Source organism: Centruroides sculpturatus, unplaced genomic scaffold (genome assembly GCF_000671375.1).
Source record: "Centruroides sculpturatus isolate CEXI.00-Female unplaced genomic scaffold, Cexi_2.0 scaffold39, whole genome shotgun sequence".
Classification (NCBI taxonomy): Eukaryota; Metazoa; Arthropoda; class Arachnida; order Scorpiones; family Buthidae; genus Centruroides; species Centruroides sculpturatus.
Window position 1 is genome coordinate 1,122,268 of NW_019384314.1, and position 20,902 is coordinate 1,143,169.

The window sequence follows — 20,902 nt, forward strand, 5'->3', positions numbered from 1 at the left end:
TAAAGCACTGAAAGTAAACATTTATATTCTTATTACCGAGCAGTTGTGTCAATTCTTTTGTGGCAATATTTTCTCACGTACTTACCTAGTTCGTCATTACACATAGCTTTATTGATTATATTCAAATTCCAACATTATTCGTCGATTTTCTCCTCTTTTACAAATGTAAAATCGTTATTGGTACTATTTGAACGTGGATTTATGAGCTGAATATTTATTGACTAAAGACACTATCAAAATTCCAAATTTTAAAATTACATACCTTTTAGAATATAACTTCAGAGGCGTATATATGTCTAAGTTTATTAAGCAATAAAGTAACACTAGCCTATAATTCGTATTGAAATAATAAATGTGTATACTGTACTTAACAATAAGAAAAGAGAATGGGTAGTGAAATAAGCAAAATTTTTATTACATCAAATTTTAACTTTTTTTTTTCTTATATATAAAATGAAATTCGGATCGATCGAAGGACATCAAGCATTCGGTCACGCACACGTATCTCGAATAACGACGACATTGTCCCGCGGGATATTAATTACAACGTATATTACTGAATTTTGCGAATCCTCGTTTCCTCTCTCTTTTATAGCTGCTGAGGATTCAGCGCGAGTGCGTAATGAGGCTTGTTCAGCATGGGGTAATTGTACATTAGCGGCTGGGAGAAGGCTTTAAGGCTGATCGGAAAGTAATGAGGCACGGGCTGTACCAGCGACCGATGGTTGTAACTCGTTCTCGACGAGTTGGAATCCACTAGAGACGACTGAACGGAATATGGTAGATCCTTGGAACACTTGAACGTGCGCACGTCTCGGATCCTCGAATCGGAATAAAGCTGATAGGTAGACGAAAAACGAAATTTTCCCGCATAATTTTCTTGATCGCTCGTTGCCGTTCTCTCCTGAATAGGAAGGTGGAATGCCGAACCTTCCGTAGAACCTAAAAAATAATAATACTGTATTTAAAGTGAATTTTTTAAAATGGCTGAAGATTTTTACACATTAAAAAATATTAAAATGTCTTTATTTTTCGTCATTCTCTAATCACCAGAAACAACAGTCTTTCGTCCCTTTTATTACTTCTTTCCACAAAATAAAGTAGTTGAATTTAATGTGGTTGCAAATCGCATTCAGTTTAATTTCAGTGAATGACGAATGTTTAACATGTGTACATTCAAATAACTCTCGGAGATTCTTAAGAATAGAAAAATATCGAATACCTTCAACTAAATTTATTAATCTAAATGATAAAATTAATAACATAAACAACGCTTGTAATCCGAAATAAAATGGTTTAATATTATTTTTATTCTATATTTCATTTAGTTATCTTTTAATTAGTTCGGTAGGCTTATAGTATTAGTAATTTTTATTTAGTTCCTCCATAAACACGATTTTCTAGAAATAAATTTCCATCGTTAATGAAGTAATTATTTATTCGCGAAGTGGAATAACCCTGAGAATATCTTATCTTTGCTTTATCTCTTATAATTTTTATCTCTTGGATAACGAACTTTTCTCCTTATATTGTTAAAAACAAGTGAAATAATTGTGAAATATTGTTAGTAATTTTAAAGAATTATAGAAAGAAAACCGAAAAAAAAACTGTCTGATATTTAATAAGCGAGTTAATTTGACAGAAAAATCTACAGAAACACTAATAATAAAAGTCAATAAAGAAAAAGTGCACGTTATAAATCCTTTGTAGCAATAAAGTTAGAACTTTTCGGATAACAATAAAACTAATTGTTTCATTATAGTCAAAGAAAAATACTCTATAAATGTCTGACGGCGATAAAACGAAAAATGAAAAGATAATGACAACCTACGAGGAATGAAAAGTCACAAAAAAATTTATTTTGCACGTTTGCATATTATTTCATTTATTTAACTACAATTTAATAATTTATCCTCAATTTTTTACGGTTTAGTCACAGAAAAATTGTTTTTTTTTTTAATATAATATAAAGCAAAATAACAGGTACAGTCAACCCCCTATAACACATTTGATTTTTCCATTTTATATGAATTCCATGTTGTACGAGTCACTTAGATTTTACAAATACGTGAGCCGTTCACATCCTGGCACACGTATTTGTAAAATCTAAGTGACTCATACAACATGGAATTCATATAAAACGAAAAAATCAACAGTGTTATAGGGGGGGTCGACTGTATAATTATTTATCTGTACAAGACAAACTTGTCATCGATAAACGTGGATTTTGTCCTATTATACAGGTTTATTTTAATTCCAATGATTTTTCATCTATTTTACTATTTCCGATATATTTCTACTGTACAATTACTTCGAAGAATTTTCTCATTTACTCCTGATTAAATTGTAAACAGATTTTCTCTCCGAATTGACAATTTTCAATTTATAAATGCTAAATACAAAGTATTGATCTTTCTGGTTCAATTTTAACATTTAAACGAATAGCCTATATATTTTCAAATGCGTAAAAATATTTTATAAAATTTGCGATGCTTTATACAATTTATTCAATTATCAAATTGTTTTTCTTCTGGTTTATTACAGAAGTTGCTGGCGTGTTGGCAGCTAGTGTTTGTTTTCGAAAGAATAATATTTTCGTGTAAAAATATTTATATATAAAACATGAAACTTTTATCATTCGAATTAAATTTCGAATCGTTATATATATTGAATTTTAAGCTTTCGATTTATATTTTAACTTAAATAATTTCTAGTTTTGAGACTAGAAGACATTCTCCGCGTATCAGTTCCATACGTTTATATATTTTTATTAAAAATAAAATGATTTAAAGAGTGTAGAAAACAACTCTTTAAATCATTAGAAGATTATCGTATTTTACGATACATAAGACGTAAGTTTTGTTTCAAAAAAGACCATCGCCTTATGTCTTATATGTAGAAGTGCGATCTCTCATAGGCTAAGTACGCGTAAACGTCGGCCGCAACTTCTCTATTATTCATTATGATTACTTCAATTAGGATATTAGCGAGGTTACGGCCGAAGTTTTCATCTCTAAAACGTGAACGTCGAACGTCGAGCGCTGCTTACAAGATAGCGGCGCTCGACGTTCGACGTTCACGTTTTAGAGATGAAAACTTCGGCCGCAACTTCTGTATTATTCATTACGATAATTTCAATTACGATTCAGTTTAATCAAAAAGAAGCTTTGGAGTTCTTAAAATTCTCTACGTCGAATACGAAGAAACAATTGTTTTGCATAAGAATTACAAACCAAGTTATAAGAGAGAAAAATAATCTGATAATATAAATAAGACATAATCGAATTTCTTCTTACATCGAAGACAAAGCTCTTTCCAAATTTTGAAAAATTTTATGGAGGAGTTCCTCCGGAAACTGGATGCTGAAATAATGCAATTATTTTCTTATAAAAAGAGAAAATATTTACAGCATTCAATATATTAACAAATGTATAAATTTGCCGAACAGAATTAAATTATTAAATATATTTAGTTTAGATTCAATAATAAAGAATATATACTGTATTTCGTACACTGGAATTGAAGACGAAGCTTTTGAAAGCTTTGAAATTCGAGTGATTAAGGTAAAGGAAATATTTAATATTATAATACGATATAAAGATTGAGGCAAAGTTCCTTCGGTTTGACATTTTATCCGAGAAACGTTTACTTTCAAAACAAATAAAATATATTGAAAAGAGATACGATTAAACTTTTTCATTTAGCTTATATCCCCGGTCGGAACAAATGTAGAGTTATTGAAATTTTTATTCCAGTTTTCAATCGATTTATCATACTTAGATACGTAGCGGCATGGTAGTAATCTCTGGTATTAATATAAAAAAATAAAGAAATTGAACAGTAAAACTATTTAAAATCTCCGTTTGATTTTAATTCTAGATATATTTACTTTTCTTTTTCTAGAAAATTGCTCTTTTTTCTACACAAAATTTCTTAGAATTCGCATTAAAGGCTGCTAAATATGTTCGAGTAAATTACTTCTTTGAACGTAGAGACAATAGGATTTTCGTTCCTATTTTATTCAGCAGTCATAACAAATGAAATTCGAAGTTTGACGATTTCATTTTACGCAGACTTTCCGGAACGTATAGGCCTATACCATGTAAAAACACAATTGGGTGTAATTTTTGCATTTGAATATTTGATAATTATCGAATAATCTGTCACAAAAGATAATTCTGTAATCCTTAAGCATAATTGTTAGTTAGCAAAAGATGTTTTGTTGAATCTATCGTATGAATTATTTAAGAATCTTATTCAATTTTTAAGATAATTCACAATTGAAATTCTTACATGCCCAGTTCTATCCAAACTAGTCTATAAATTTAATCATAAAAGGCACGAAATAAAATGTAATCCGATTTGAATATTTTACAATGAGGATTTTATCTAATTTTTCCAGTGAAAAAAGTTAATGAAAAGCGAATTGATCCTTCTTCGGATTAAGATAACGATGCGGAAAAAGATATCTTTATGTTCTTTAATGGTTAAAACTAGTAAGAAATATTAAATTTTAATAGTAGTCTAATATTTAATACTTCCAGAATGTGGCTAGAAGTATTAAACATCTATTACTATAAAGACTTTAAACGAATTCTTATAGACTACAACTTATCATCACTTCTGTCGACTGTTTTTATTTTTCATTTTATTATCATAAAAATGGGATTTATATAGTTTAATTAATGGTTTTAAAAGTTTTTAATAGTTTGAATAGAAAATGTCTGACCATTAGTTAATTTTCTCGACAGATCTCCATAGAGTCTGAATCTGGACGTCTGAGCGGAAGATGGTTGAATCCTGCAAATAGTACAATTGCAGGAATGTAGTTGGTTCTCGTGACGATCTTCTTTCGTTCCTGGAATTCAAATATATAAAGTAAATTTAAACTTCAGTCATAATAATTGGTTCGTCTATAGTAAAAATATACCATTCTTTATAACTTAAAATTAATAATAGGAAGTTATATAAGTGACACACTGGTATTATTATTTTTTTGCAAATATATTATCACAGGTAAAAATATCTTAATAAAAAAAATATTGAAGTGTGTTCACGAAATGAGTTATGTAAGTAAAAATATATTGCAGGAAATATAGTAATGTGACGCAGCAGAAAGGTAAAATAATATGATTAGAGGATAAAAGATAAAAATAATACACACACACACACACACACGCTAGATAAATAGTTTATCTTATTTTTTGTTTCTTTCTTTCTTTCTTTTTTTTTTCTCTCTCTTCCTTTTATTTTTTCTACAGGGTCGAAAGTGTTTATTCTCTTATCGAAAGCCTTTAAAATTTTTTAATAAAAACCAATTGTTATTGATTGGAAATTTTTCCTACCTTTCGAATTATTGAAAAAAAGAAAAAAAAAAAATCAAGNAATTTATATAAAATAAATAAAAAATGATAAAATTTTTATACATATTTATAGACTTTCTGGTTTATAAAATTAAAACAATTTTTTATTGTTTTAATTTGAAAATAAGAAGTCACATATAGAAATCAAACTGAATCCATTAGCCATTTAAACTTTAATTAATTACATGAATTTCTTTCACTTGTATTATTTGAATACTGTCATTCTCCAGTTAAATTTAAAATTTATAATAAATACTGTTTTGTTAGATTATAATCGAATAAAATCAGATTTAATTTTCGTTAAATTCAGAGATTTTAATGAATATAAAATGCCATTGTGTTGATAAAAGAAATGTTATTATCGAAGACACGTTCTCAAACAAGAATAATGTCTCGACATAATCCTTTTAAATTAATCGAATTTCTTATTTGATTAAAGCTTTTACATTGATGTATATGCAGTTGTTTCATAACAAATATTACATGGAACAGTTTACATGACCGTTTATCGTTCGATACGGACTTCTATTCTGTTTTCCATGTCCTCGTAAACTAAGAAATTATGGAGAAACATCTATGGAGAGTGATGAATTACTTTCGCTCCTTCAAATTCCATGGAGACAAATATTGTAGTTAAAATACGGATAAAGAACTACAGAAGTTTATTTACATAATAGAGCCATTGACTGAACCCGAGAGAAGAAATAAATCTCTGAAAGTAATTTGGGTCATGTAAAATGAGATAAATGCACAACTTTTGGGATTAACGTTTACTCGATTGAACAGTACAGTTAATCAAAGTGAAGGAATAAGAAAAATTAACTTTTAAGAAAATTCATTCTATAAAAAGAATATTTGTATGTAAACATATATATTTTAAGTTAACATCAAAAAATTCGTGATCACATCTTGGATACTTACTTGTATAAGAGATATCTTGGGATTTGAGGCATTTGATGATGCTCTGAAGACCTTCTTTTACGGGGATGTGAGATAAAGGTCCCACATTCATCATGGCTTCCGTCGTTCCCACTATCGCTCCGAGAGGTCCTAATTTTGGAGGAGCCGTTAGGGTCACAGGAAATACTTTCCGTGCAATTTGTTCGTGTCCCCAAATCTGCCAAAATTCTCTAATGGCTGGTTCAACTCCCGGATTCTACAAAGAAATTACATACAAAAATAATTGATATTTTTAAATATTTTAAAGAATTTCACTAGGTCAATCTTGTCTACTTTATACTAAAATTAAAATCGGCGAATTATTAATGCCGTTTACATTAAAGAAAATTATTACAATATCAAAATGAATAAAATTTTCGGAATTGCAGATGGATCAATTCGAATGACTGTAGGCAAGACTTGAGAAAATTTGCATTATAATACGACTAAAAGACCTGAAGTGTAACAAATTGTTTTTAGTGAATGATATTTGGAAAGTATGTCTTGACGACAAGTAAATGAAAGCCATTCTTCATATATAATCGTCACTAATTATATAATAATTTTTTTTTTTAATTTAGAAAAATTTAAACCAGTCATAAATAAATAATGATATTTGCATTTAAATGGATTCTCTTAATAATGATTACGTTTTGCATTGTTTCTTACGATTGTATTTTTGTGTTTATTGATCTAGGGAAATTTCAAATTCTCTTTGCATCATTCCACTTCCCACCAATGCGATCTAAGAAGGTATACATTAACGAATCATAATCGACTCCCCCCCTCCTTTTCGGCATCGGAGATCTTTTTCTGTTGGCAGAAAGTCAAAATCAATTACTAAAACTGAAAATTTCATGCTGGCGACGGATGTTTTACATTAACGTCTAACTTTAATGCCGATGTTCTATTTGTGGCACAATTTGTAATGATTTACATTTAGTCATTCCGTATCTTAAGGCATCATCTCAACGAGTAATCCTGACGTCTTTCGTATAAATACCACTGAATTTCAATCAATTCCAAATTCTGCAAACGACGATACTCGAGACCATGATCCGTAATATGATCTGGATGCCAATTATAACAGATAATTATTAAATATTCTAATAAAAAAAAAGTTATTTAGATTGATAAATATTAAATTATTACTAATACAAATTTATTTTTATCGTTATTATTTATATTTAATTATTATTGATTTACGTATTGATTCCCACAAGTTTAACATATGGTAGTCTATACTTTATCCTCTACATATATTTATCTGTGCAGTGCAGTACCGGGTATATAATATTACGTAAATCCAAGAATGCATATAAAGAAAGGCTTTGTTCTTATCAGAAGAATACATTTCCTTCCAAATTTTATATGTAGGCCCGATATGTGTGGATTACGTAAAGTTTCAAAAGAGAAAAATCATAACTATTGCCTTCTAAAATGATCAGAACAGTGTTTGAAACTATATATTTCGAATTTTGACGACATTCCAAAGGATAATCGAGGGATTATCTTTTCACAGGATCCATATTTTTGCATTTGCTTGTCTGTAGAAGACACAAAATCAAATAATATCGTTCTCTTTTTACCGAATTGTACCGAATTAACATCTTCTTTTTCTTTTACGTATTTTAATTATTTAAAAAATGTATTTTTTAAAGCTTTTTAAAAAGAAAAATTACCTTCTTCAATGGTTTGTTTGATGGAAATATTTTGAAATCAAATTGAAATTTTGGGGATTGTTAGCAAAACATTCCAAAACAGTGTTCGAATACATCCAGAAGGGTGTTTTTAAAACACTCGAACAATTGTTTGAAGAATTTATTGTTGTAAATATCGTGAATTCATTTAAAAAGGTCGTAAGTAATCCGGATGATAAGAAAACAAATTGAAGTTCCTCCCTCCCTATAGATACATTAGCGGTTTTATTAGTTTCTTGGCTTTTGAATTATTAAGATGTTTTAGAATTATCATTATATAAATTTTATTATAAATTATAGAAATTAATTGAATTTTTAATTAATTCAAAGTTAATTCCCTCCCAAAAAAAAGGAGTCATAAAATTTTATAATTTCGACATCTTGTTTCGTTTATTTAATGTGCAGGCTTAAAATGCAATTTTTACTTATTTTACTTGCATTAATAAGTAATTATTACACAAAATACAATAAAAATATGTGTTAATATTTTTAAAAATGACAGCAGGGACACGCTTTATACTATTAATTAATTAGTGCAAAAAGTTCAAACGCCTTTCTTAAATAACACGAGATACTTATTATAAAGTATGCTAAAAAAAAAGTAATTAAACAATTAAAATAATAAATAAAGACTGTAAACCTATATAATATGGCAATATGCTGGCAAGAAGAGCTCACCTACCCAGGTTCACTCACACTTTTCCAATCACATAAAGGTATCACGTTACTCCAACCAATATTTTCTTACAAAGTAATAACGTTATTACTCTGTAAGAAAATAACACCGTACCGAGGATTGGAACAGGGTCAACTGTATTAAAAATATAGATTAATATAGTCGAAGTTTGATGTTATTTTTGTTTCTAGCAATTCGGAGTTGGGTGAGGAAGACGTAGCGTAACAATTTATTTAAAAAACGACTTCTCCATACGGAAACTCACCTATAAAATAACATTAAAATATTGAAAAGTTTAAATATGTTAGCCGATAAAAGTTTGTTGTTAAAGTCGATTCGCTAATAATCGAGAGGAAAGTGGAATAGTCGGAGCGACTTAAATCTTTAGTGAAAGAGCATTTGTGCGGGACGAGAGGCATTGCCTCTCGGAATCGCTACCTTCAGACAATTACTGTTCGGCCAAAACACTTTGGCTAAACGATAAGAGAAAGACATTGTTTTAAAGGAGAAAGAGTCCATTTAGCTTCGATCGATCGGAATTCCGTAAGGAGCCATTCCAAAGGATTATGACGGGTCCTTTTCGAGTCGACCACTTTTTAAAATTGAAAATCACTAAAGTTAAATTTATTTTTAGATTTTTTAGACGTTTCCGGGGGAAAAACATTTTCTCAACCGACTGTTATTTCTACTTTGATACGTTTTCTTAACCGCATTTTCCGAATGGCTTCACTCTAAAATTAATAATATAACCTTAAGAGAATTGATAGAAGGCTAACAGAAGCGATAAACATTCAATTTCTAGATTAAAATGTTCTATTATAATTCAAAATAAATACTGTATATTCGAGTTTTAACAAAAATTATTACTTGAAAAGGTAATTTAATTAAAAACTGATAAAGTGTAATAGAGAAAAATAGGATAATCGTTTTGAATTTCGGCAAGAAAAATATCTCAATGTCTTTATTAATTAATTTGTTCAGCTTTTCTAAATAATGCTAAAAAACAATTCTACGGAGGTTGCTACTTTGGTGCTGAGATAGTCAAGTTTCGTTTTCTTTCTTTATTTGTCTTCTTTGTTTATGATTAATTAATGCAAATCGAACTCTTTTCTTCCACTCTCAATCTTGTTTATCTAAATATATTAACGAGTAAATTTGCATAAAGAAGCGTAAGCGAATCTGTTCGGTCGCATCTCAACGGAATAAAGAAGGGAAAAAAGGGAAATGACGTCACAATATATTAACAAGACGTCCGAAAGAAAGTTCTTTTCGGAAACTTTTTCCTTTCCAAAAGATACAATCGCTATCGACACGTCGGGTAGTCGATGCCCTCGATAACAGCAAAGTGACATCGACTTTATGTTTTAACACCGTTTTCTCTTTTTTGAGAAGATCGATAACACGATTCGAAAGTCATAAATTTGATTCTCGAGAGATCCAATCAATCGACAAATAAATCGTTCGCTATTCCTCTCTTGTAATAGTAAAGAGTATCGACGTGCGCTTTGGTTTATTTAGATTCCTAATGAAGATACAAGTTTTATTTACAGACAATCGGAACGATGTCCGTGAATATTACAAATTGGTGTCCAAGTTTTCAGACCATTGTCCGGAAATAATAGTCAAAGGAGAAACATTGAATAACTACAAATATCGGGTGAATCCAATTGGAATCGTCGTCGAAAGAGATCTTTTAAAAACCATTCGACCGAGAAAGGGCTATTTTTGATGACAGAATTGTCACGTTTGTTTCTTACTCTTCTTCTTCTTCTTCGAACGACTTCTTCCATTTAAAATTGTCTTCGCGACGATTTCCGGCGATAATTCTGTGCTCGAGTCTTTGCAGAACAATTCGACTTTAGCTCCTGTAACGGCCGAGACTCTAGTAAAAGAAGGAGAATCGACACGAAATTCCCGAAAGATGGAAAAGCTATTAGTCTAGAGGATTAAGAACCCGTAGAAAGTTTGTCTCTCGGACACGAAGGAGGAAGAACTCTACAATTAGAGAAACCGTCACCACAAACGAGACTCGAGAGAACCATCCAGGGTTTAAACGGTGGCCGATTGCCGTTTAGGATTTGGCACCTCCCATAGGCGCCGTTCGGGTGACGTTCGAGAAATTTCCGCATCCCTGGTCCTTTCTGTCATTCCTGGAATGCGGTCGAAAATGTTGCGCCAAATATCTCTTCTTCTCCGTCTTTCATCCAAACCAAATAATCTGTTTCCAACAAAGAAAATTTGGAAAATAATCTGAACTCCGGAGGGTTTTTGGGTCTCTTCTGTCAATCTTTTGTAGTATTTCCGATAACCTGGGCATTCCTGCACCGTTTTCGGACATTCTGCCATTAATTAATTGAAAACATTGAGAGATGTTTTGACAGAAACATCTCTCAATGTGCAGCGAGCGAATAATCTTTATTTTTTGGAGAAAGGAGGAAACGTATTGTTTGCCTTAAGATAAAATAAGTTTAATAATTTGAATTCGGACTCAATAATAAAAGATCTTTAATCAAAGTTTGTCTCGAGTCGACAAGCAATAAACTTTATCGATTCTAGAGTCTAAATGATCACTTATGAAAGGGAGTAACCCACACGACGTCACAGAGTCGAGAAAACAACGTCGTCCGTCACGTCACTCCTTTCTTTATTTATATTTTTACGACTAAACTATTCAAATTTTGCGGTTAGAATAAGTCGTCGTCCTCGTTCCGCCAATAAATATCTTTTTTTTCTTCTCGACTTTTCGATCCACCTCATCAACAATGGAAATTTTTATAAATCTTCGATCCCTTAAACACAAAAGGTTTTAATCTTTTGTGCTGTTCTTCAAAATATAAATTTTACTTTAGATACGTTGAAAATGGTTCTTACTTATTTAGAAAATTGGAGTTAATTGTTATTTTTTTTCTATAAATTCTGGTTATTTTATAGTTTATATAAGAGACATTAAAGATGTCGGTAGAGAAGTTTTTGAGAGGAGATTTGTAATATTTTATGGGCGCACTTCGAGGAGGGACTTAAGCACTTGTTTCCTTACTTTTTTCGGAGAATGTTATTCAATTACCTTAGAATTACTTTAGATACGTAATCTTACGTAATGGAAGTTACGCGATACGCGCTATTATGTTTGTCTTTTCATATGTCATGTATTGGCTTGTTGGGCATCAGCTCCTAAGTTATATAGCCCCGTGGTAAAGTGTGACGTATTTGTCATGTAATAGTAATTGTGTGGTCGTTACGCGGAGAATAAATGCTTTCCGGGAGGTCTTTTAAGAGTAACTGACCCCTATTGAAGCGTTACAAACATGGATAAAACCCGGAAAACTCCACGTGGCCAGACCGCCCGGGCGAGGCGCACCCACGACCGAAGTGTTCAGGGAACGGAACCTCCTGGCCAATTGTGAGCCTATTATATTTGTTTTTATTTTAAAGTAAGTACCCTCTGCACTCTCTCGCGAAGTACGAAAAAAAAATGAAATTCGCTAACAATGGGAATTTTTAGGGACTCATTAGATACAAAAAATAATATCGAAAGATTTCGCGACTTTCTTCTTCGAGGAGGGGGACGTTGGACGGCGGAACCGGAAGAGATAAAAGGCGACGCCAACTCCCTCTGGCGGAAGAAATTGGCGTCGGCGCCGACGGCACTTACTTTGAACATCAGATCGACTTTTTTGTAGTCCAGGTGACTGCATCCGGGAGACTGAAGCAGTTCCGTCACGGACAGGAAGTAAGCGGGATCGGTGTTGGTCAGCTGACGAACCACTTGCTGCACGTTCCTCCGCAACATTTCTCTGTAGGACAGCAGGTAGGGACTCAACAACTTTTCCTAAATAACGATAAACTACGGTTAGTCGGTGTGGGTGGTTCCAACTTTCGAGTTTTAACATAAAATTCGATTAATTAATTTGAAATTGAGGAGGGACGAGACTGTCGGTTAACACCGTTAAGAGAAGAATATCACGGGGAGGAAAAATTTTCTAGGGTATTCCCACGTACTGTTTACGATAAACGAAAGAAAACTTATAATAGGTCGAAACGGGTGAAAGTTTGAGAAACTAAATCATCTTCGCCTTTAATTTTTAATTTAATTAATACAAAATTAAGGAAATAAAATTGTTAGGAGAGTGAATAAAAAACGGTTTCTCTTATAAATGAAAAATTATAATAAAGAGAGATTTTAAGAAGTTCGCGTAATTATTTTTATAATTCTTTCTTATAAGTGTCAAAAAAAACTATTATTTATGATGTCAATAGGAGTGAATTTGAAAATCTCGATTCGAATCGTTTAAAAAGAGTACTTTCGATTAAATTCTAAAGAAAAAAAAAAGAAAATGTTTAGAAAAGAAAGCGACAAAGAACTAACTTTTCTGGAGATTTAACAAAGAAAGAAATTCTACTGACGTAACAAAAGTTTATTTAAAATATCCGTATTTGTTTAGAGAGTTAGATTTTAAAGAATAACGTCAATTTTTAGACTCTAAAATATAATAAAAAATTCAACGCAATACGTATTTCTTCTTCACTTGTTCGAAGGTTCTAATTGCATCCAGTTACATAATCTCTCAGAACGCAATTAGGGTCGCTTGTTTCCGAAGATATCCCGCATCTTTAGTATTTTGCCATAGATTCTTCTTCTTTTTCATCTCTTTATCGAGAGTTTTTGAAAAAAAAGAAAAAAGTTTGTCGTCCGCAGATTCGTCTTCTCACTTTCTTAAGAAACGAAGACTATTTTCGTTTCTCTATTGACGAAGAATGGAAACAATGAAAGGTAAGTGTTCAGGATAATCTCATTCCGAATCATCACTCGCTTTGGTATTTCAAATCTTAACAACAAAATCCTCGCTCTTTAATCGGTAAATCGAGGAATATTACCGTCTCGGCTCATGTGTTATGTTTATATATAAGCTAGCATTGTAAGTAGGTAAGTGGAATCCAAACACTTTGGAAAAGATGAAGATTTGTCGGAATTTTATCAATTTACCATCGGTTTACTACTTCCACGTTTCTAGTTTGGCATTTCGTTCTAGTCCGGTTTACCGTAGAAAATCGCTGTAACGAGATGAAGACGGTCCTTTTGAAGACTGGTTAAAACGAAAATCTGGTAAAAATCCGAAAATCGATGAGGAGGATTATCGAACGGAGAGAAGCCCCGGGGCTACTCTTCCTTTTATATAATTCGAACGAGTCGCTTGTCCCTCGTCGAAAACTCCCGAAATATTTCCTAACTCCTTCATCATCCCCACCATTGTTTATCTTGATTTCGAAGATTCACCACACACGGGACCAACCTTTTCTAAAAATAGAAATTACTTTTTAGATTCGAGAACGATCTGTGGATTCGAATCTTTCATTCTGAAGGAACTTCATTGTTTATTTGTTTCCAACGATTTACTTTAATTACTATCACAAATGACGATTTTAAGTCTAAATTCGACCTTCACGTAAAAAAGTACTGTACTTAATGAATGTATTAGATCGAAACAGGAAGATCGCCGACAGTGCGAAAAGAATCGCCTTAATAAAGCGGCAATTTTTTTTTGTAAAAACATAAAATTTACGGTATCGATTTTAATTAGGTAACAGAAGAGAAGTTATAAATAAATTAAGACGTTTCTAATCGGACTTTAAAAGAGTAAACCCGTATAAACGAGTTGGAAGAAACAGGGACGACGTTGCCATAAATTGTGGTAAATATTCAGGAAAACAAAGGAATTTGATAAGAAAAACGAAATCTCGATTTAAATTTGAGTAACCAGAGAAGGAAAGAGAATGATATGGAGTAAATTAAGGTAGACGTTGATAAAAATTCTCCGATCCTTTTAACATTTTTACAATTTTTTTTTTTTTTTTAGAAAGTTCGAAGGATCGATGTCGAAACGGTGATATAAAGAAAGAGACAAGAAGTAAATCGACGTTCGCGCTTATGTAAAATGTACGAAGGGTCGTCCGGATAAAAGGGTATACTAATTTAATTCGATTTTTCGACGCGAGATGTCGCCACCGTCTTTTAGTAAGGGACGATCTACATCGAGAAATCGATACTTTTCACAACGGCGATTTCGTCTAATACGCCGAAATGTTTTATTACTTTTTTATGACGTCGTTACGCGTTTTTTTCCGCCCATTCCAGAGCGGTCTCTCGCGCTGCGTTACGAGTAAATAAAAAGAACAACATGTAGTCGCTTTTCCAATTATTTCTCCGAACTTCGCGCTTGGTGTTTTCCGGATCTTCTTCGTGTGTCTACTAGACTCGTGGTTTCCAAAGTGGGCGCTACTACCCCAGGGGGGCGGTGAGTTAATCTAGGAGGCAAAAAAAAGCAAGGGAGTGACAGGACCGAACGGGATAGTAGGCGAAGGTTCGGGCCTCCTTTCTTTATCCCACGTTCTTCCACTGAAACTTCTATTAATTATTTCTGTCTTCGTTATATAACTCGCACTTTTTAAGTATATATAAAAAAAGAAGAAGCCAATTGTTAATTGTTACTTAGTACGATAACAATACAAAAGTAATACAGTATTTACGATAATGGGAATCTCTGTTATCTGAGTTCTTTCGGTTTGAGTGTTTCCGCAATTAAGAACTACAGCGTGGGATTACAAATGAGCCAAATCTCGGTTGGGTGTTGTCCCGTATCTTAATGAAGAGAAGCGATAAAGACGCGTATTGCCATCCCCTTCTCAACCTTTCTACGTCTTTCTCTCATTTCTTCGGAGTCAGTTCGTTAACATTATTCCCTATTTTCTATTATATGAGTGAATCTGTTTCCACCGAATTAATTGTCGCTCGGGTGGCAAACTTTCTTGGTAAACTTCTTGCAAATTCTCCAATTCTTTGCGCGGTTTTTTTTAATAATATAAAAGGATTGGAAGTTTCGGTCGATTCGGATTCCCAATTTCAAAATTCATTCGTTTGTAGTTAAGTTCTAGTCGAATCGGAACGTTATTATCCGACTTGCGTGACATCAAGCTTTTACACAAATTACAGCTTTCGCTAAAGCTTACGTGTCTTTCTATATGCAAATTAAACAATGGTGTATCAAAGACAATTTTTTTGTATCTTTAGCGAGTCGTAGGATTAAAATAAACTAAGAATCGAAGATGTAAGTTTATCTTAATACTAAAACATTACGATATTTGTTTATAAAATAGTAAATAAAACTATTTTAAGGGATAAACACGAGATAAGGGGCTAAGTACGTCTTGGAAATTTGAATTTTCGATCCTAATTTCTACGACAGTAGTAAGAATTGTAAACGAATTCTTTTTTTACAATTAATAGGAACACATTTTCTTACGTATGAAAAATTAGACAATAGTTTTTACTCCAGCAAATTCGAATTAGAGTCGATCCCATTCCACTCGGGAGAATAGACGAATTGCCAAAGATAAAAAATAAGTAAATAAAAATGAGCACGCTGCAATCATGCGAATATTTGACAACAAAATGGGTTATTTTCTCTTTACGACTTGAAACCACATTGCTCTTCTCTTAGTCTATTCGCTATATATTTGTTTTACACCTAAAAGTAAATTTTTTTTTCTTGCAGTTCTCTTTATAGGAATTGTCAATGTTTTTCTACTTCACCCATTTAAACTTCTATATATTTTTGGAAGAGGATGATTGAGGGTTTTTACAGAATATATTACTGTTTTTGGGAGTGTGTGTTTCTTCCTAAGTATTTTCCAATAGATGAAATTTCTGAATGACCTAAACCATGAGAAGAAGAGTTCTATCTCTGTAAGATCTATCGATAGTTTCCGACCCGTTTACATCGTTTTTCGTGTAGAACTTGTCGAAGATGAATTATTTGCAATAAATAAACGAGTACCCTTTAATTAATATTGAGAAAATGTAGAAGATTCTTATTTCCCTATTCGTTCGTATTTATTCGTTTATTTTCGTTTAGTTTTAAATCGAAGATATAAAATAAATTCGAAGTTGCGAAATAATTGAGGAATGTCGAAATTGGTTTTAATCGATTTGTTGTTCGTTACGTCGCCGATGACCAGAGCAACCGAGTTTCTGAGCAAAAAACATTTAGTTTGTCGAACTTACTGTTAACAAGGAATTGTTTTTCTCGAATGGATTAAGTTTTTGACTTAATATAATAGACATAACTAAAATAAATAGAAAGGATTCAGAGTGAAATGTTAATTTGTTTTATTCTAAATTATCAAAAAGTACAGTGGGTGGTCGGATAACGAATACATGTTCGGATAACGAACACTTTACTGAACAAACATAAAAAGAAGCGACGGAAAAAACGAATACCAATAGATTTTCCCTTGTGTTCAGGTAACAATTCGAAACCTTTCGGAGTGCGGGAGAAGTAATTTTTTGTGGGTTAATTGATTTCTGTTCTCTGAATTTTTGTAAGTGCTTTTCTGAACTTGTTATTTAAAAAAGAAACTGATAATATTATGGAGCCTAAAAAGTGGAGTGTCAAGAACTGCGCTCATCGTAGAAACCAAGTAAGAGATAATAGCCAAGGTAGAAAGTGGGCGCAAGATGTCCGATGTTGCTAGGCAATATGACTTGAACGGGTCTACAGTAGCACAATATTACCTATGAAAGATATATCATGAAGTCTTAAGCTGCTAATGAAGTAATGAAAATCACATCTGAGAAATAAAGAACATTTTAGAGCTTATAATGGAACCTGAAACTGATCTGACGACAGGACTGCAAGAATTCTCAAATGAAGTATACCAAGAAACTCAGCGAGATGTGTTTTCTTTTGAAAAAGAGAAAGACGAAAGAGGACCAATGTCGACATCTGCTACTAAAGATCTTTTGAAGAAGTAAGAGGATGTCAGAACAACGATCATCCAAGTGGCATCCAAACCAGAGTAAGGTTAGTGGGGTTGGGGATCTCTACAATTACAATAATATTAATTACTTCCGAAAAATTCTGAAGAAAAGAGAAAAGCAATCGACATTGGACAGATTCTTTAATCCACACAAATGGAAAAAACATGATTAAATTAACCGATCACCCACTGTATTCCAATCGGAACGATACGTGATCAAAGAAATCGCATTTCAATTTTCGAGCTTTTCTTCCGGATTGTTAATCCAAAAAAAAAAGAAGGGAAGAGAATATCGACCTTCAATTTTCTAAATCTGATCGAAAAACTCACTTATCAACTTAAGATGTTTTCCTTCCTCATCCGGAACATAAAGAGATCGACTGTTATCTAAATAACTCTGATCTCGAGTCTCATTCATTTGTATTTTAATGTCATAAATTACATAAATATAAATAAAATTTTCATGCTAAAGCCTTAACGTATTGCGGGCACAATATTTTATGTTCATTCGCTTATGAGAATACGTAGTAAAGCCATTTCCTTTAATTAAGCTGCAATAGATGTATTTAACACGTTGTTCCGTACAAAAATATAGTCACTTCGTAATTCGGTAATGCTTTAATATGATAATTTTGTTTATGATATTAAAATAAGAATGGAGGATGGCGACTAAATGCTGTACTCCCCCCTCCCCGTATTGTTTTACTTTCGAAGAAATAATACGAGGAATAAGTAATACCTAGCACTGTTTTTCAATATCTTATTTCTAATTAAATCTAATGATTTTATGAATCTATTTATTAATAAAATTATTCATTTCATTTTTCTCTTTTAAATTTATTATAAACTATTCCTTTAATTTCGTCCTACGTTAAACGATTTCGGTTCGTATAACGCAATGTACTGTACTGTACAGAAGGAAAATTTAATAACATCGTTTATAATTTAAAATTACAATATTTTATCTTGTTAAAATCTGCTATTTCTCATCTCGATAATGTCGCTTTTAATGGTACAAATGTAAGATATATTTTTAATCTGAATTACTTTACGTATAGTTCGTTACGTGTTTTCGGAGCTTCTGTAAACTAAGTAGTAAGTTATTTACGTGTGTTAGGAATGTTTGAAAAGGAAATTTATCGTAAACAGTTATACAAGAACAAACCAGAAGTAGACAAGTTTGAATGGTCGAGTCCTGTTCTTCCCGGTGGCAGCGTGGTACTAGTCTACCCCTTCCATCTGTTGTTTCTTAGGTAATTTAGTGGTTTTTCATTTTTTCGATCATGTTACCGGGGAGAATGTAGCGCAACCGGTAATGTTATGGCCAGTGAATGTCTGGACGAAGGGTGGAAACGAACCGGACCAGAAAGGAGAATCGAGGACGAAAGAAAGAACGAAGATGGCGCCGCGAAACAAATGGGTTTCGGAAAATCATCCATTTATCGGTGGGAGGGAAGTCGGTTTAAGGAAGAGGCCACAGACTCTTCGCGTCCCGGGGGAAAATAGCGGAAAATTAAGGTAAGGTTACATCTTTTCCGCCGACGGCGCGAGGACCCGGCCGCTGAGAAACGGACGACGGTGGGAAGCCGACAGGTGGCGCTCTCCGAGTCGTATCCTAACAGAGCGGAAGTTCTCCGGGGTGGAACGACGGAAGAAGGAACCGATTTTCTACAACGCCAACGAGGAAGGAATTTTCTTGTTCTCGGCGCGGAATCTTCCGCGGCAGTCTCCCCGAATTTAATTAACAGTTTCCAGGCAAACAGATAAGAAAGATGAACCGCACAATGTGTTTTTTTTTTTATCTATCGAAATGATCTCTCTTACCTTGACCAGATGGACTATTTGTTCCGGAGCTTTTCCAGGAAAAGAGTGTATTAAGGAGCTTGCTTGAAGTTCGGCCACGCTCTCCGCGCAGATGTCCAGAACCAGTTTCCGATGTTTAGAGTCGAGTTCGGCCACCAAAGTCTGTAACAAAGATGGAGAATAAGGAAGAAGGACCGACAGCCGGACGGGCGATCGAACCGCGAAGGGAGGAGCGTTGGAGAGCTGCCAGAGAGGCCAAGAAAAACTAACGAGCCACCAACATCGGATCTTCTCGTCTCGTTTGCCATTGGCGGCGCCGTTCCCTTTAAATTTATACGATGATATATGAATGAGCCGTCGACCGTCCGATCCGTCGCATCAGGTGGTCCCGCCAACCATCGTTTCTCTCAAAAAGTATCCCGCATCCTCCGAGTTTCCCAAAGTGAAATCGAATATGGCGAATAAGTTTTCGCTTATTTCTTTGGCAGACCACCACTTTGCTAAGCAGTTATTGTTACTCGGCGGTAAAAATGGGAAGAAATCTGAAGAGAAAATTTCGTTTTCATTACAGTTAATTAAATTTTATATAGGGAAATCCGTATAACTTCTAGTAATAATTTAGACTTAGATTGTTACTAAGTTGCGTACGGAGTAATTCCAGGATTAGAGCGAATAAACGAGATGAGGAGGAGGAGGAGGAGGAGGCGCGTGACTCAATGGATGCGAAAGAAGCGGAAGAGGAGGATCACCTACCGGTAGTTTCCATAATCCTGGCAAGGATGGTTTCTCCAGCAAGATTCTCACGAGACTCTGGAAATGTCGACAGATGCCTTCCGTGCTGTCTCTCTGGGCCAGAGTCAGCAGGACAACCGGAAGATTGTTCCTGCGTAAAATCGATGCGATTTAGCCGCATTTTACAGAAAATAAAATACTTACTTTCTAATTATTTTCTTTCTTCTGCTTTTTAAACTCTTTTCCTTTCTCCGCGCGGAAAATCGAAAATTTTCTTTTTTTTTTTTTTTTTTTTTTTAATCCGTCGTCGCGACCCCTTTCTAAATTCGGACGTCTTTCTGATCGAACGACGGCCGTTTTCCCTTCGGAAAATGGCCGCCTTCGACCATCTTCCGCATCCGAATTCACCAGAAAAGCTTTTATGACGTTTATACCGGAGAAGGATATGATTTTATAAAATCATTTTGTATAATAAAATTTATCATTCCCATATTTTTTATATACCTTCTCTATATCAGTATGTCGTACAGTACCTTATATACACTACGTAAATGATAAACTAAAACAAACCTGTGTGTTTTTCAATATCTTTTTTTAAAAAAAAGGCTATTGAAATTGCATTCTGGCGGTGGTACGTACTTGTTGACGTGTGGTACGATGGTGACGTAAGTCTGAAATCCGTGAATGACTTCGAAGCACTCGTCGAAGAACAGACCCGAAGCGATATATCGAGGTCGCTCCTGATTCCCCCCGATATCCGTCGTCTGGCGATTGTCGCAGAAACCTCGGATGGCTTCTTCCATAAAGGGAAAGGCGAAGGTGATGTGCTGTTTACCGGGACGAATGGAGAAACTCTTGATTGGGCTCATGTGTTA

The 20,902-nt window shown here is 33.4% G+C and overlaps 2 protein-coding genes across 2 annotated transcripts in view; one reads left to right on the plus strand and one right to left on the minus strand.

Annotated features, from left to right (window-relative positions):
* Positions 1-447: 447 nt before the first annotated feature.
* Positions 448-20,854, minus strand: LOC111623001. Its single transcript, XM_023365483.1, has 7 exons — positions 20,667-20,854; positions 20,049-20,178; positions 19,317-19,457; positions 12,331-12,507; positions 6,285-6,519; positions 4,730-4,858; positions 448-942 (listed from the first exon to the last, which is right to left on the minus strand). The coding sequence occupies exons 1-7, from the start codon at positions 20,828-20,830 to the stop codon at positions 590-592; spliced, it is 1,329 nt and encodes a 442-aa protein (XP_023221251.1). The 5' UTR covers positions 20,831-20,854; the 3' UTR covers positions 448-589.
* LOC111623011 (RYamide receptor-like) overlaps positions 12,380-20,902 on the plus strand; it is a 90,752-nt gene continuing 82,229 nt past the window's right edge. Inside the window, exon 1 of the mRNA XM_023365502.1 lies at positions 12,380-12,486. The gene's annotated coding sequence lies outside the window, so the exon portion shown is untranslated. The remainder of the gene's footprint in view (positions 12,487-20,902) is intronic.

Excerpts from the sequence above, each read along its gene's own strand:
- LOC111623001 (XM_023365483.1), bottom strand. The coding sequence starts at position 20,830 with ATGGAAGAAGCCATCCGAGGTTTCTGCGACAATCGCCAGACGACGGAT. Across the intron at positions 20,179-20,666 it reads ATCGTACCACACGTCAACAA|GAACAATCTTCCGGTTGTCC; the intron begins GTACGTACCACC and ends GATTTTACGCAG. Across the intron at positions 6,520-12,330 it reads AAGTCGATCTGATGTTCAAA|AATCCGGGAGTTGAACCAGC; the intron begins GTAAGTGCCGTC and ends ATTTCTTTGTAG.